The following is a 13,299-nucleotide window of genomic DNA, read 5'->3' on the forward strand; positions in this document are numbered from 1 at the left end:
ATTAAACTTACTGGCTCAGTAAGCGTGCTGTCCTTTTCTAAAAACTGAACTACACAGTATGCCAGCTAAATTGAGGGGAAAGAATAACATTGTTAGGCTACCAAAAATATATATATATACAGAAGTCAAATACATTTTGTTGTTATTGAATGTTCATTTTTGGTGAATGAAACCCAAAATATATTGCAAAATGCAAAACCTCAACAACACTTAACAACACTTAAGATTACAAATAAGGCTCACAAAGTAGGTTATAGAAAAACAGTTTAACTGTGAACTTGAGAACTTGGGCTGTGATATTCAGGTAGGATACAACAATGTCCATTGTACAAGCAGTTTTCTATACCTGTTTATTTACACTCCACACTGCAACATTTTCTTTATTTCTAATGACAAAATCTTTGGAAATATGGAGGGAAGGAGGAAAACCAACCATCACCACCCTAGCTATCTTGAGGTTAACAGGGATCTATGGGAATATTTGACAGATTCCATATTTCTTTATTCAGCAAGTAAACCGTACTGTTGACTTGTTGACTCTTCAACACTACTAAATTCAAACGCACAAAAAGATACTATTTTTGACAACTTCTATCCCTTTGTAAAATAATTTTAACCTGGGGCAGCTGCCAGATCCAGAATGATTATGGAAATCAGACAAGCAATTTTTGTATGCAACACTGGGACATGAAACTTCGGTTTTGCTGTAACTGCACATAGGCCTCCACCAGAAACACAATCAATGACTAAAAACTTAAGCAACATTTTGTACGATTAATAAAATTAGCTGAAGGGAAAGGCATCAAAGGTTTGCAGCTACAGAGGCCCTCATTGGCAGTGATGTGTGAGAGCTGATAATTCACTATAAGAAAGAAATAAGCAAATTCACAATTTCTTAGAAGAAGTTCCACTCTTGCTCTTGGAGTGAGGAGTGAATACTATTGACTCTTCTACTATTCTAGGAACATTTATCAGAGAGGATAAATGAAATTGAGGGGCAAAAAGCAAGTGATAAACTTTATAGGCTAAAATCAGTGGGTCTGTAGCCTATTGTGCGCTTTATTTGAATTTGGATTCATCCAGCAAAAGGCAGCTGTGTATTCTTCACTGTAACTATAATAGTCTACAATGTTGCTCAAACAAGAGTTGAGCTTTTCCAGATGGCTCTTTGTGTCTGTGCAAGAGAGAACACACACCACCTTGCTTCCTGGTAGATGGAAAAATACTACGTCTGTTGTTTACTGTAGAAGGAGGGAGGGGAAGACACCCAAAGAAACACTGCACACACCTACAAAGCAGCTGAAAAGTGCATGCTGGAACTATTCATTTTAAACATTTGAAACTCACCTCGCTGGTGGAGGTATTTTGAAAGTTTGCAATTGTATCCCTCCACCAACGGGAAGGCTCTTTGATCCAGAGGAGGCCTCCACCAGCTGGGGTGAGGGGCACAGGAGGAGAAGCAATTTTTGTACATTCCTCCATCCTCCCATGCCACCTATGGCATTGTTCCAAAGGGGCCCCTGAGCCCTTGGAAGCAAATTGGGGGATGAGGTGGAGGGAGCTGCTGCAGAGGGAAGGGGAATCAATGAAAATACTTCTCTCCCTTTCTGCTAATGCAAAGGTGGTGCCTTTCATTTGGCTCGCCAACCCCAACCCAATTTCCTTGCGGCACCAACAGAGCAGATTTCCTTCCCCACTCCCCACCACTGCTAGCCATTTGGAGTGCTCTAGAAACAGGAAGGAGTGCTCTCATGTTTTCCAGCTGTGGGGACATTATTTACATTTATAAACTACCCCTCATTACGCAGGATCTAAAAGTAGTGGACACACACAATGGAAGCATATAACAATTGATTGAAGCATGATTCAAGACTGTATTACGCCAACAAAGACAGTTCAGCAGAAGCGTTAGAAACAGCCCTACCCACTCATAGAACTGAAGCAGGTAAGTATACCATGGTGCTGGTAATGCCAAGGTTGAAGGTTTGATCCCCGTATAGAACAGCTGCATATTCCTGAATTTTTCAGACTTGATTATTCTCAGGGTCCCTTCCAACTCTACAATTCTATTATTCCTTCCTGTTTCTGGAGCACTCCGTTTCGCTAGCAACAGTAGTGGGAAGAGGAAAGGTATTTTGTTCACTTTCCTTCCCAATCACTTCTTTCCTCTTCATCCCATCTCTGTCAGATTATCCTCCCCATTGTGGTGCTGGGTGATGTGGAGGAAAACTGAGCACCCTCTGCTCTAGTTGAGAGGGGGCGATGGGGAGGAAGCTGAAGCTGCTTGCTGTACCAGAATATGATGTGATTTTAGTGCTCATTTTGGGGTTTGGGGTTTATTTACGGATAAATGCATCTGTGTTTGTGTGTGTGTATGGAGTGGCCACAATCACTTTTTAACCACACCCACAGTGGCATGCTCCCCGTGGAGGGTTTGCTAGGGGGTGACACGGCTCTTGGGACAAAAAAAGATTAGCTTCCCCTACCCTAATGAAAGCCTTCACCGGATCAAAGAGCCTTTCATCAATGAAGAGATGCAACTGGATACAACCCACAAAAATCTCAACTTGCATATCCAAAAAGCAGAGCAGAGGCATATTAACACCCAAGTAAAATAAAAAAGAAGTAAAATAAAAAAAAGAAGAGGGACGTGGGTGGCGCTGTGGGTAAAACCTCAGCGCCTAGGACTTGCCGATCGCATAGTCGGCGGTTCGAATCCCCATGGTGGGGTGAGCTCCCGTTGTTCAGTCCCAGCTCCTGCCCACCTAGCAGTTCGAAAGCACAATTAAGTGCAAGTGTAGATAAATAGGTACCGCTTTCTAGCGGGAAGGTAAACGGCGTTTCCGTGTGCTGCTCTGGTGCCGGTTCGCCAGAGCAGCTTCGTCACGCTGGCCACGTGACCCGGAAGTGTCTGCGGACAGTGCTGGCTCCCGGCCTCTAGAGTGAGATGAGCGCACAACCCTAGAGTCTGTCAAGACTGGCCCGTACGGGCAGGGGTACCTTTACCTTTACTTTAAAATAAAAAAGAATACCCCAGAATGAAAGCAAGCCACACTCAGTATGTCTTTATAATCAAAAACCTTTAACATACTAGCTTTATCTTTTCCTTAAAAGGCAGGAGAGACAAAGCCTGTTGAATGTTACCTGGGAGTTCATTCCATAACCCTTTTATTTTTTTATTAAATCCTACCCAGCCTTGACCGTAAGGTTCCAGAGCAGGTTACTACAATACAGTCAATAAAACCACTCCAAAACAAAATCAAAACAATATACAGGCAGTGACCATTTTGTATGCATTCAGCTGATATGCAACCACTGATGCCGAAACAAAATCGAAACAATATACAGGCAGTGACCATTTTGTACGCATTCAGCTGATGTGCGACCACTGATGCCTGTGCCCCATTTGGACCTGGAAGATGGTAAAACAGGGGCGTAACGGGGCAGGCTTATGCACGCTCTGCTGGCGCTTGCAGGTTCCAGGAACGGAATCCCTGCACAAAATGGTCAACGCCTGTATATCAAAGAACAGATAAAGGACCTGCAAGTTGGTTAACGGTCAAAGGCCAAGTTAAAGTGGGACATCTGATACCATCATTCTAAATGTGAAATCCAATTCTGGTTGAAGTTGAGAGATTTTATCCCTAAAGCGTCTTGCAAAATTCACACAAAGTGTTGCAAAAGATGGCAAAGCAACACTCTCCTGGCCAGATGGCAAAAGCCAATTCACCATTCATAAAAAAAGCTCTTCTGGACAGCTACTTGTGGACACTAGGATAGGGGAGTTCTGCAGCACACCTGGGAGTTTAGTAGCATGATAGATCTTTCATTTATTTTATCAGAGTCTGCTACAGCACTGTGAAATTAAAGTGAGCCCAAAATGCAACGAAGCCATTCCAACCACCTTAATAGTTTTCGGAAGCAACCAAAGTACACAGACATTAATTTAAGTCAGTATCAGGCTTCTAATATACAACAAAATCATACCTATTGCTAAACAATGAACTTTGTAAATGAGGGTGGCATTTCTGTAACATTTGGTTAATTTTATCCTTTTCCTATATATACTCAGAATTAGTTTGTAAATTATTAAATCAACACTCTTAAACGAAATTCAAACGCAGAATCATTTACCTGTGGATGGTAGACACTCAGTGATTTCACTTTGTGCAAAGGTAATAATACCTTTAGAAGGAAAATTTTGTGCTCTTCTTTTAATGGTAAGGCAAATCCATTAATTATACTAAAAAAGAGGAGAGGAGATTTAGTGTATCATAGTTTTTAAAAATATGTTACATTTTCATCGTAAAATCATTCTGAATTTACGCAATACCTAAGTACAATGCTCACTGCAAGCAAGAGCAAAACTGTAGAGACTTATGTATTACAATACACAGGAATTCTTTGACAGGTTTGTCTGATCCTGAAGTACTCCCACATTTTTTGTTTTCACCCCGTAAGTGCTAGCGATTATTTCAAACCTAGCTGTACAAATTGTACCAATTTCTTCCAATCCAAGGTCCACCCTCACTTTCTTTGAAAGTCGTTCTGCTTTAGAGCACAAATAGTAACATTATGATGCGTAACTATTAAGCAGCTTACCTTCCCAATATTTCCAGTAATTCTGCAATGCCATTGTGATGTTCTGTTTCATAAATAAACCTGACAAAGCAAATACGTTATCAGCAATGAGGACAGTCAGCATCTGTTTGGTAATATGTCTAGCTCAAGTTGTATAAGAACTTGAGGAACAGCTGCCATTTATTTTAAAATTATTCCAGAAAATTTTGTGTTCAATACTCTTGCCTAACTAAAGGTTCTATCTAGTTTTTAGGCCAACTCTTTTCTGTACCTATCCTTAACTTTGTTCTACTGTTTATATACTTTCTGTATAAACTCATTTAAAAATGTTTTGGTTTGCTAAAGGTAGTGCAACACAAAAAATAGTGGTTTCCAAGCTGATAGAAAAGATTTAAATGAGTTTTGCTTACTTCTGTTATAGTATTACCACAAATTATTGCCCAGGGTGTGGTGTATTAAAGGCAATTAAGATACTGCAAAGGTGTATCACATCCTTCCATGTCATTGAACAACATTTGGGAAAAAGGGCAGGAAAATACAAGTAGTGCTAGTTGTAATAATCTTAGATTTACAAAAAGACTATTAGCTACCTTGTAGATCAGCTAGAATTCGAAAATACTCTGAGAGGGATGGAATTAAAGTTAGAATGAAATCTAGAGAATTAAAGCAGCGAACCGTACCAATTTATGGGGGAGTAATCCCTACTGAATTCAGTGGGAATGACTTCTGAGTAGAAATGCAAAACAACCCACTATGTAGCCCAGTCTCCATTTGGTTACTATCATATGGGAAGCTGCACTATATCTATAGACTTGTTAACATAACAACTTTACATCAAGGAAATAAAGCTCTTGAAACTTTAAATATATATATGCATTTATAAGCTTCTTCTTTTTGCTGGTACCACTAATAAAATGTGGGGGATGGACGAACCCAAACAAACTAAAATAATAATACTGAACCAAACAATGAGCTCATGAAATCCACAAAAAACCAACCATCTGGAATATTCAGTGGCTGGGGAAGTTCTTTAAAAACTATGTTGTTAAGGGAATGTTTTAACCTGCTGATAAAGAAGAAGCAGAAGAACAGCCTAGGAGGTTCCCTGGCAGTGAGTTCCAAAAAGTGGGCACCACTATGAAGAAGACCCTACAGCTTGTATCAGTGAACGACAGAGCAGAGACCTGGCTCACACATTACATGAAACCATGGTTTAGTGCAGTGGAGAAGAGTGTTGGACCAGGACCTGGTTCACATGCAACCATGAAGCTCATTGGGTGACCTTGGGTCACTCACAGTTTCTCATTTGAACCTACCTAACAGGATAAAATGTGAGGATAAAATGGGGGAGGAGGATCATGTATGACACTTTGAGCTCCTTGAAGGAAAGGTAGGATAATGAAGGAATAAATTCCAGTTAATAAACTGTGCTTTAGTGTTATGTGGCAACCCAACCTCACACCTTAACTATGGCGACATGCCCATGATGGAATATCAGAATTAAATATATATTGATTTAAGAGTGGAATGCACAGTATCATGGATTTCACAACGGCGTATGCCATACATTGTGCATTCCAGCCCTAAATCAAAGGTTCCTTTCAGAAGTGTATTATACCCTGCCTCTCTTCTTTCTACAAACTCTTATCCCGGGGGGCGGGAGGAAACACTCATCTAAAATATTGGTATTGGCTCTGTATGGCCAAAACCTGCTGAATGCAGACAGATGAAGCTTACTTGCTATTTTTAGTCAATGCCTCTGTCCGCCCCCACCCCAAAGTGCGTATTTGTTACCATTTGTACAGAAGATAAGCTCCCTCTACAGCTGGTGCTATTGTCTCTTATGGATGAACTGGCAAAAAGCTGTGGCACAGTTGGCATCAGGCTCTTAAAGGAGCAGTACCATATATTCCCTTTTGGGAAAACTGCACAGAGGGAAAAGCTGTAGAAACATTAGCTAAAAGCTGGCAGAGTTATTATACCTTGGGGAGAAAGGGGAGTGGGAATATAGCAATTTAAAAAAAAATAAATTTTTTTTGTCATGTTGGAAGAATAGTGCCCTGCTGCAGATATGCTGGAAAGATAACAAGTTCAAAGGTCATATGTCAATACAGTGGTACCTCGGGTTAAGAACTTAATTCGTTCTGGAGGTCCGTTCTTAACCTGAAACTGTTCTTAACCTGAGGTACCACTTTAGCTAATGGGGCCTCCCGCCGCTGCACGATTTCTGTTCTCATCCTGAAGCAAAGTTCTTAACCCGAGGTACTATTTCTGGGTTAGTGGAGTCTGTAACCTGAAGCGCCTGTAACCTGAAGTGTCTGTAACCCGAGGTACCACTGTACACACCTCTTTCCAAACCACTTTTAACAAATGCTATGTGCATATACTCACTGTACACAGCACAGGGAGGGCAGGGGGATAATAAATTTAACAACTGTATTAATTCACATGCCAGAATGTGGTCATGGGGGGTTGGAATAAGTTGCCATAGGTAAATTCAACAGAACTCCAACCTTAAGGAAACAAGGAAGCTTGACCTGAGCTTTCAAAAAGGAAAGCATAGAAATTGCCAAAGCTGACCAAAAGCACATTCTTAATGAAAGCTAATCCTGTACTCAGAACTTTTAACATGTTATTCCCACCCATAATTCGGTTTAACCGGAGCAGCAAATTAAAATAATGCTAAAGTCATCGTAAAAAAAAGGCTTACCTGCAGATTTAATGAAACACTGCCAACATTTGAGGGGAGCAGGGCAGTACCATCAAAGTTACAACATTTCTAAAATACCGTACCCAGTTAATTTGCATTGGCACAGAATGAAAACATACCTATAAAATATATTGTTAATTTGCTTCCTGATGTAAGCTCTTAGGCCTAAGAATTTCCCATATATTCTGTGCAGAGTAGTCTTAAGAAAATCTCTTTCTCGAGGATCTTCGCTGTCAAAGAGCTCTAAAAGCTGCAAGAGACGCACATTTACTTGTTTAATCTATTTCAGATTAATATGGATTTAAAGTTTGAAGATATATTCATTTTTAACCTCACCTGCAATACAAACTTCTGATCAATATATTTCTTAGCTATATTAGGTTGGAAATCTGGAGATTCTAAAAATCTTAAGAAAAATTCATAAACAAGCTGAAAAAGATCCACAAAAAAATTAGTATTACAACAGAAATGCAACTTGAATTTTGAAAAGCAGTTAAAAATAGTACTCAATTTTAAACACCATTTAAAGAAAAACTAAACAGCATTAATCGCTTCGACTTCCTAACTGTATACATTCCCTTAATTTTTTTTAATGAGCATAAACCACCCAGAACTTTCCCTGCTCAAGCACCTCATAGGAGATCAGTTACCTAGACACAAATTAAGGCTAATAGCTGCCAAAGCTGGGTTGAAACAAAACACAACTGCTGGTAAATCCCCGTTGGAAGGAAAAGAGGTGGGAAATTGAATAGAGCATACCTTGGCTGACCAGCCTTGGCTGACCATATGCAACCCCGGCCTTTATGCTACCCACCCCAATCCAACACTCGAATACTTTAGTTAAACCAGCTCAGTGTTGTGTGTACACTATATTTGTGGGTTTTTGTTTATATAACAGTGGGCACCATGCACCTTACACTTTTAAAAAGAGCTTATGTCTCAAAGCTATAACCCTACAAGCCCAAAAAGGTCCAAATCAATTACTGTAATATACATTCATTTATATTTTTATGGTTAAAGTATTACACTAAACCTACATTGAAATAACCAAGTTACAGTTCATTAACATTTAGGTCAAACTGCAGTCTTAAAAGCTATCCACTAGAAACTTAGAACAGCAAACCAGTGCGTCGAGCGTTCAGATTTAAAGGATGTCACTTTTGTTTTGCAGCAATTTAGCCCCTCTTTGTTTAGTCAAAGAAACGAAAAAAATATGTTTGTATAGTACCTGTAAGTGAGGCCAGGCGGCTTCTAAGGTTGGTTCATCCTCCTCTGGGTCAAATTCTGCTCCCGTTGGATTGGATGAAGGTGGTAGTGTGCGAAACATGTTAACTGCAAACTAAAAATCACATTTGTCTAAGTGACATTACAAGAAAATCCCATTTAAAAACAAAACAAAACAAAAAATTAAACAGGGACATCCTAACAAGTGTAAATACACAACAGAATAAATCTTATTCCAAATACCACCAAACAAGTTTTGCTATTATGCATTTCTTTCTCCAAGTTTCTATATCTTGCTACTCCCAGAAATAATGTTCACTTCATTTGATTTACGTAAAGAAGGATCTTGCCTCTAGGACAAGTCCAGTAAACCAGAGGGAAAGAACACTGTATCTTGGAAGCTCTTCTGTAAATTACTGTCAAAAGGTTTGCTAATTATTTTTTAAGAATTCCCATGTATACTAGTATTCTGTTCACTATCAAGACTATTAAATGTTAAGAAGTGTTTTTAACTTTATTTAAAAGTTTGTTAAAGAAAAAAATTAAAAGGGGGCAAGAAAAAAACCAGCACATTAGCAATACCACAATATCAATACATTCATCTTAGTTTACACATACAGACCAATACAGCTGTACCTTGGTTTTCAAACAGCTTAGTTCTCGAACGTTTTGGCTCCCAAACGCCACAAAGCCGGAAGTGACTGTTCCAGTTTGCGAACTATTTTTGGAAGACAAACATCCAGTGGGACTTCCGCGGCTTTCGACTGGAAGCTCTTGCTGCCAATCAGAAGTCGCACTTTGGTTTCCAAACGTTTTGGAAGTCGAACAGACTTTCAGAACGGATTCCGTTCAACTTCCAAGGTACGACTGTATATGCTTTTGAAACCAAAGTATTAAGACGTATTTTTGTTCTAACTACCACATGCAGTCCTAAATAACTGCTACAGTGCAGTGGTAAGTCTGCAAGTATGACCTGGGAAGACCCTGGTTTAAATCTTAGCTCAGGAACAAACTCACTGAGTAGGCATAAGGTAGACAAACATCCCTTAGCCCCAATATCTATCTGTAATAGGGGAATAAGACTGGCATACTTTACAGGATGTTTGTAATAGTTACTGTGATTTGGGTTACAGTGCCATCAACAGACAGACACCACAAGCTCTTTTCCCAATGAATTCTGGGGGAGGCAGCAGGAGTCACAAAGTGGTGTCTGAGATGAGTAATGGAATCAGGAGCAACAACCATTAAACTTAAACCAGATGAATCAGAGATGCTTTCAATCAAAAATATGACTGGACTGGGTATAAGTGTATTTCCTTTGTTGAATGGAGTTCCACTCCCCACTTAAGGATCAGACTAGCACTGTTTCTAGATGTTCAGGTGATGGAAGTGGCCTGTGATGCTTTCTGCCAATTAGTTGGAACTCCAGCTGTGCCCATTCCTAGAGAAGAGATCTTTTCTTGTTACTCAAGGTCTGCTGGTATTCAGATAAAATTTACTGTAATGTGCCTTACAGGAAGTGGCCTCTGAAGAGTATTCAGACACTTTAAACTGGACCACAATGTAGCTGCTAGACTGCTGACAGGGGCTTGCTTCTCAGGTAAATCAATCTGATTTTATGCCATCGGTGAAGGCTTCTAGTTGCTTTTCAGGCTTGATTCAAAGTACTGCTTCTAACTTTTAGGTCTCTAAGTGGTTTGGGACAGTACCATCTCAAGGACTATCTTCTCCCATATGAACTTAATCCATACAATTATGTCATATTCAGATATGGTTCTGTGTGCTCCTTCACTTTTTAACGTGGGCTGGGCATGTAGGATAGGAGACCCAAGCATGACACGTTCTTAAACCAAAGCAGTTCTTAAACTGAAGCGTGCTTTCCCTAATGAGGCCTCCCGCCACTGGTGCCCTTCTACCTTTCGGCTTCCATTCGTAGACCAAGGTAAAGTTTGTTAACTGGAACACTACTTCCGGTTTTGCGGAGTTTGTATACCGAACCGTTTGTAAACAGGGCTGTTCTTAAACCGAGGTACCACTTTAGTAACATCAAGGTTATAGGCTTTCCCCCTCACTGATGGTTTTAGGATGGTATTTTCATGGAGGGCTGTGAAATAGTGGTGTTGTTTGCTTTGTTAATAGTGATGCTGTTTGCTTTGTTAATTTTGCAAACAACGCCCCCCCCGGGTTTTCTGCACATATCAGAGGATTTGGGGAGAAGACAACCTTTGTGATGCCCACAAGTAATGGGTTTGGCTAGCAAACAATGAAGCGTAAAGAAATGAAGCGTAAAGAAAACCCTTTTAAATCAGGGGTTCTCAATATTCCAACTGCAGCCTCCTTTTGAGGGTGAAAAAATACTGACCACTGTCCTAAAATGGCAGTGCAAGGGCAATGCCAGTTACAAAATGACAGCAGATTGAAGTACAAAGTGACATAATAAGCCTCTTTTGAAATTGATATTAGTTTTTGCCACATCCATTTCCTAGTGGCAGGGAGTCCCATAGTACAGCACTGATTTTGGAGCACTGTGACTCACACATCCCGTTCTTAATCTAGTACATCATATGCAAATTTAATTATAGGTCACCTTTCGGGGCACAAAGTGGCTTACGTTTCAGTTTAGGTAAAATCTGAATGTGGAAACAGGCATGTGGAAACAGGCAAAATATTTCTTCTCTGCTCTTGTCGCTCCCCTACTTCTCCCTTCACGCTTAACTTCTACCTTATTCCTCCTCCCCTAACTTCCCCCTTCTTTAATCTCTGGCCCTTTCTTCTTGCTGTTAACGGCTTCCCTGTCTTATGCACTTCTTCTCCATTTCCAATTTATTACTTTACTTCTAGAATATTTTAATATTAATACATTTAAATATATTCATTTTACTTCTCATTTCCTCAAACAGTCCCTCTGGCCTTTTCCCTTCAGAGGATGGAGAAGAGTCTTCCTGGTTCTGCTGCAGACTCAGCAGGAAGAGAGAACTGGGGTGTTGAGTGTGCAATATGAGAGTCAGAGAAAAGCAGAGGAGCCTGAAGACTCAGCAGTGGCCATGGGTGTTTCTCCTCCCTCCTCTTCTCCTTCATGCAGTATGTTTCCTTTGCCTCCCTCCTTCCCATTTTCTTTCTTCTGTCGCACTTGGCCATTACCTCTTTCCTTTCTATCTAGTCCTCCAACATGGTGTGCTACAGCTTCACTCTTGCTTTGCTCTCCGACCAACTCCCACTGCCCCACATGGCTATGCAGTGCACATGTAGGGAGCTGCCCCTGCAAGCATTCAGCCCACCAAAAAGGCTATTGCATGAATTAAGGGGCAGGCTGTAGCCCACCTGAGAAGTAGGCTGAGGCCCACGGTTTGAGGAGCACAGTTCTAGAACCTAGAGAGATTCAATTATGGGGAGTTTACTCTGAACAAAAAGGTTGTTTTTAAATAAATAAATAAATAAATAAATAAATAAATAAATAAATAAATAAATTCCATTTAAATCACTTACCATATGTACTACTTCTGGGTAAATGGGCTCAGTGATTACATTGCGGTTATGCGTGATGTACTCTACCATTTCACTTAAAGCTGCTCTTTTTACTTCCTTCCACTTCAGGTCACTTAGTGGATCAGAAACGAAGTCGAAGAGGACGCAACATTGTCGCAACTTCTGAATAAAAAGCTTTTCTTGCTCTCCAGGGGGGACATCTGAAAGGAGTGAAAATATTGCTTTATTGCTATATTGTGTTTATGCAGTACAGTCTTTATTGTCTGTAAAATATTGTATTGTGGAAGACTGCAATGAACTTTCCGAAGAGATAACGATTTAGCTGTAAAAGTTTTGTGCCGTACGTAGTGTATAATCTATTTTTCCTGCCTCTCTATTTACTTATATAGACGTGTATCGTGTACTTTTCTCATTATTAATCGTTAATGTGATACACACATTTGTGACTAGAAAAACGGGATGTTTGCTTATGCAGTGGTAAAACACAGGACATGAAGTTCACCTATGACAAGTTAGCTCTATAGTTTAGAGCAAACAAAACTATGTATAGATGGGAATGCTGGGAAATGAAGCTTGGCTTCATTTCAACACATTTGAACCCCATGTTGGGCCAAAGATTCTTGCATTGCAGGGGGTTGGACTAGATGACTCTAGTGATCCCTTCCAACTCTACATTTCTATGATTCTATGAATCTGGCTACATACTGCAGAATAGAGCGGTGGAGTCCTTAGGTTGTAAAACAGACAGTACCATTTCAGGTGGCAGGTGGGGAAATCACATTTTTAATGCTTTCCTATATAGTAATCTCCCTATCTATCCATTCTTAAGGAAATGAGCCCTGAGTGCTCACTGGAAGGACAAATCCTGAAGCTGAGGCTCCAATACTTTGGCCACCTCATGAGAAGAGAAGACTCCTTGGAAAAGACTCTGATGTTGGGAAAGATTGAGGGCACAAGAAGAAGGGGATGACAGAGGACGAGATGGTTGGACAGTGTTCTCAAAGCTACGAACATGAGTTTGACCAGACTGCGGGAGGCAGTGGAAGACAGGAGTGCCTGGCGTGCTCTGGTCCATGGGGTCACGAAGAGTCAGACACGACTAAACAACAACAAATCTCCCTATAAACATAGAAATGTGATAAAATGTTATCCTTAATATGTTGAGTTTCCTGCTTCTTGCAGCTTTTGTTTCAAATGCAGAGGAATATTCAAAAATGACATTGCCCACCAGAAAATTGAGGTTGTACAGTCCACTCTTATCATCTCAGGGTTCAAGACCAGGCCTCAGTCTCAGGAGT

At 40.3% G+C, this 13,299-nt stretch overlaps 1 protein-coding gene and 1 long non-coding RNA gene across 7 annotated transcripts in view; both read right to left on the reverse strand.

Annotated features, from left to right (window-relative positions):
- Positions 1-13,299, reverse strand: part of LOC309345559 — a 351,011-nt gene that overhangs the window by 19,326 nt on the left and 318,386 nt on the right. The window lies entirely within an intron of this gene.
- PPP2R5C (protein phosphatase 2 regulatory subunit B'gamma) overlaps positions 1-13,299 on the reverse strand; it is an 80,956-nt gene that overhangs the window by 16,391 nt on the left and 51,266 nt on the right. For 5 of the 6 annotated variants that reach the window (XM_081861772.1, XM_081861770.1, XM_081861775.1 and 2 more), the window contains 7 exons: positions 12,002-12,201; positions 8,520-8,630; positions 7,628-7,720; positions 7,411-7,541; positions 4,603-4,662; positions 4,135-4,243; positions 12-65 (listed from right to left, as the gene is read on the reverse strand). In XM_081861772.1, the coding sequence (XP_081717898.1) occupies positions 12-65; positions 4,135-4,243; positions 4,603-4,662; positions 7,411-7,541; positions 7,628-7,720; positions 8,520-8,630; positions 12,002-12,201 (758 nt within the window). The remainder of the gene's footprint in view (positions 1-11; positions 66-4,134; positions 4,244-4,602; positions 4,663-7,410; positions 7,542-7,627; positions 7,721-8,519; positions 8,631-12,001; positions 12,202-13,299) is intronic. The other variant, XM_081861771.1, reaches the window with a different exon arrangement.

Source organism: Podarcis erhardii (genome assembly GCF_964252035.2).
Source record: "Podarcis erhardii genome assembly, chromosome: 1".
In the NCBI taxonomy this organism is placed as follows: domain Eukaryota; kingdom Metazoa; phylum Chordata; class Lepidosauria; order Squamata; family Lacertidae; genus Podarcis; species Podarcis erhardii.